Consider the following 262-nt stretch of genomic DNA (forward strand, 5'->3'; position numbering starts at 1 on the left):
CATTTCTTTTTTACTCTTCTTTCAAAGGTGTCAAGAGAAGGTTAACCCCATCTTTTGGCCGCAGCAAACCTAGGCCAAAGTTAGTCTTAATCTCTTCGTGTCCCGGTGCCAACTTCATGTCCGAGGCAAGAAGCATCTTGGCCAGACCTACTTTGGCTTCCATGAGGGCAAATCTCATAGCTGTAAAGAAAGCCATTGTTAGAAGTGATTTATTCCTCATTAGGTATAGGTACTATAATAAATCTTGTTAGTAGAGAAAGCC

The 262-nt window shown here is 41.6% G+C and overlaps 1 protein-coding gene across 1 annotated transcript in view; it reads right to left on the minus strand.

Moving 5' to 3' along the window:
* Window positions 1-6: 6 nt before the first annotated feature.
* The window catches only part of LOC119581908 (cytochrome P450 9e2-like), a 26,960-nt gene continuing 26,704 nt past the window's right edge, over window positions 7-262 (minus strand). The window contains exon 7 of the mRNA XM_037930071.1: window positions 7-180. Within this exon, the coding sequence (XP_037785999.1) occupies window positions 11-180 (170 nt within the window). The 3' untranslated portion in view covers window positions 7-10. The remainder of the gene's footprint in view (window positions 181-262) is intronic.

The sequence above is a fragment of the Penaeus monodon genome, chromosome 15 (assembly GCF_015228065.2).
Source record: "Penaeus monodon isolate SGIC_2016 chromosome 15, NSTDA_Pmon_1, whole genome shotgun sequence".
NCBI classification, from domain to species: Eukaryota; Metazoa; Arthropoda; class Malacostraca; order Decapoda; family Penaeidae; genus Penaeus; species Penaeus monodon.